The sequence below is a fragment of the Mauremys reevesii genome, linkage group 4 (assembly GCF_016161935.1).
Source record: "Mauremys reevesii isolate NIE-2019 linkage group 4, ASM1616193v1, whole genome shotgun sequence".
NCBI classification, from domain to species: Eukaryota; Metazoa; Chordata; order Testudines; family Geoemydidae; genus Mauremys; species Mauremys reevesii.
This window is the reverse complement of record NC_052626.1, coordinates 147685134-147687778: the sequence shown is the minus strand read 5'-3', so window position 1 is coordinate 147687778 and position 2645 is coordinate 147685134. Positions and strand designations below refer to the sequence as shown.

Sequence of the window (2645 nt, the reverse complement as noted above, 5' to 3'; positions counted from 1 at the left end):
AATGACCTCAGTATTGGTGCTGCACATAACATTCAATCTGCACATGGATGGAAAAAAATAATAGAGGGATCATTGGTCATTTCCAGTTGTACAGAGAAGCACCAAATTAACAATGGAGGGCAGATGACTGCGGTTTCCTCCTGAGCTCCTCTGGTCATAATGTGGTCTCCATCAAGCACAATTTATGAACCTATCCTTCCTAATTTGGGGAATAACCTAGCAAGGGAAGGACACAGAATACCAGGGTGATTGGAATGCTATAGATAGATAGATAGATAGATAATCTGAAGTACTCTTACGTGTCTTTCAGGGTTTACATTTCACCTATTGGGACAGGACAATGAGGTGATTCTGAAACAATTAGTCCATTTCAGCTGCATCTAACTTTCTGTTCCTTTCATTCCAGACTTGATGCTATGGCTGGTTGAAAATTTCCATAAAAAAGGCCAAACTCCCCTCCTCCCCAAACCATGGCTGTGGGACTATTGTGTGATATTCCAGGGTAGTTCCGCAAGAGGAGAGACCATCATGCATCATGGGGGATGTAGTCCAGCCGGGGAGCCTGGCCCATGAAGGGATTGGCGGTGTGTGGTATCTGATGGAACCCCGTAGTATTTCCAAGCCAAAATGTTAAGTTTTCAGCCAAAAGCTTTCAGTCTCCACAAACAAACCCCCTTTGTGGATTATCTCTATTCAGTACCCAGATTGCACTGAAAAGAGCAGGATGAAATCTACCCCTAACCTCATACTCTGTAACTCTGGTAGAAATTGCATCATTTATTAACACAGTAGGAAAGAGTGGGCCAAATTAATCCCCAGGGCATAAGTTACACTGGGGGTGGCTTTGGTTCATTGAGCACATTAATTAGGTGTTGTGTCTCTCTGAGCTCAGGTATTCCCAGTTGCTTCAGGAATCATGTTCCACAGATCACAAATCTTACTATAAAACTTCCTGAATGCTCCAAATTGGCAGTTTCTGATGATGGGGAAACGCCAACACATCTCTCTCTCTCTTCTCAGCAGGTATGTCCTATTGTCCTGAATTACAGTCACACACACACATATAGACATCATGGGGATCAGTAGGTATTGAATTTAAGACCTCCAGCTCTAAAAGCCTCAGCCCCAAATCCTATCCCCTCAGCTAAAGGAGCGACCTCCTTGGGTGGAAAAAAATAGGCAATTACATAGTCACTGAAGCCAGTGCTTTCATTGTGTCTCTGGGTTTTCATACAGGCTAAAGTAAAGGCCCAAAAGCTTAATTAGCACAGTAAGAAAGATTTACCCCAAACCCACATGCCAAGCCACAGAGCTCCCTTTGCCCAAAGAGGGTAGAAAGATTGACACTTCTTTACTCTCACCCCTTCTTCAGCTAAGTAATAATCTCGTCAGACTGATTCTCTCAGAGCACCGTCACAAGTCACTGTTTTCTGTTTGAATTAGTGAACAGGAGTGTTTGTGTGTGGGGCATAATTAACCTGTATGTCATTGTATTTGCACAGTGTGTGCATTTTATCAAACACCTGGAATGACCAACTGTGAACATCTGCTTCTGTGGATTAAGACCTTCCCTTTACGGATACTGATTTCCATTAAGAAACTGATCTCCATTTATGTTCACTTACTTCATTACAGAGAAGGGGCATTTTTTCCGCACCATCCACCTGCCCACAACTCTGCAGCTGCCTGATCTCTGTTCAGAGGAGATGGAAAAGGGAAATCACTCGGAGGTGACTGAGTTCATTCTCTCAGGACTGACAGATCGTCCGGAGCTGCAGGTCCCCCTCTTTGGGGTGTTCCTACTGATTTATGGAGTCACGCTGCTGGGGAATGGCGGTATGATCTTGTTAATCACAATTGACCACCGACTCCACACCCCCATGTACTTTTTCCTCAGTAATTTGTCTTTCTGTGACCTCTGCTTTTCCTTGATAATTTCCCCTAAGATGCTGCTTAATTTCTTAGCCGAGAGGAAAAGCATTTCTTACACTGAGTGCACTGTGCAACTGTCTCTCTCAATTGTTTTTGGAGATGTTGAGTGCCTCTTGCTAGCTGTGATGGCGTATGACCGTTATGTGGCCATCTGTAACCCGCTGCTCTATATGGTCACCATGTCCAGGCAGCTTTGTAAACAGCTGGTGGCTTTGTTGTATGCTGTGGGGTTGGTGGATTCAATGATAAACACTTTTTTAATATTTCGGCTGTCATTCTGCAGCTCCAACATCATCAATCATTTCTTCTGTGACATCCCCCCGCTGCTGGCGCTCTCCTGTTCTGAGACCCGCATCAAAGAGATTGTGATGTTTGTTTTCTCATGCTGCATTATAGTGAGCAGCCTTGTAATTGTCCTCCTCTCCTATGTCTATATCATCTCCACCATCCTGCAGATCCGCTCCTCTGAGGGCCGGCGCAAAGCCTTCTCCACCTGCTCTTTCCACTTGACTGCTGTGGCCCTGTATTTTGGCACCCTCCTCTTCATGTATTTACATCCCACCTCCAGCTATTCCATGGACACAGGCAAAGTGGCCACAGTGTTTTACACGGTGGTGATCCCCATGTTGAACCCCCTCATCTACAGCCTGAGGAATACAGAGGTGAAGAACGCCCTGAGGAGAGCAATGAATAAACTCCTAACCAATTCTTGA

General features: G+C 45.0%; 1 protein-coding gene across 1 annotated transcript; it reads left to right on the top strand.

The window, feature by feature from the left end:
• Positions 1–1706: 1706 nt before the first annotated feature.
• LOC120403431 (olfactory receptor 1044-like) lies at positions 1707–2645 on the top strand. The gene has a single exon (XM_039534500.1). It carries the CDS (start codon positions 1707–1709, stop codon positions 2643–2645), a length of 939 nt encoding a protein of 312 aa, XP_039390434.1.

What these genes read in the sequence shown, in the direction of transcription:
- LOC120403431 (XM_039534500.1), top strand. Translation starts at nt 1,707, where the DNA reads ATGGAAAAGGGAAATCACTCGGAGGTGACTGAGTTCATTCTCTCAGGA.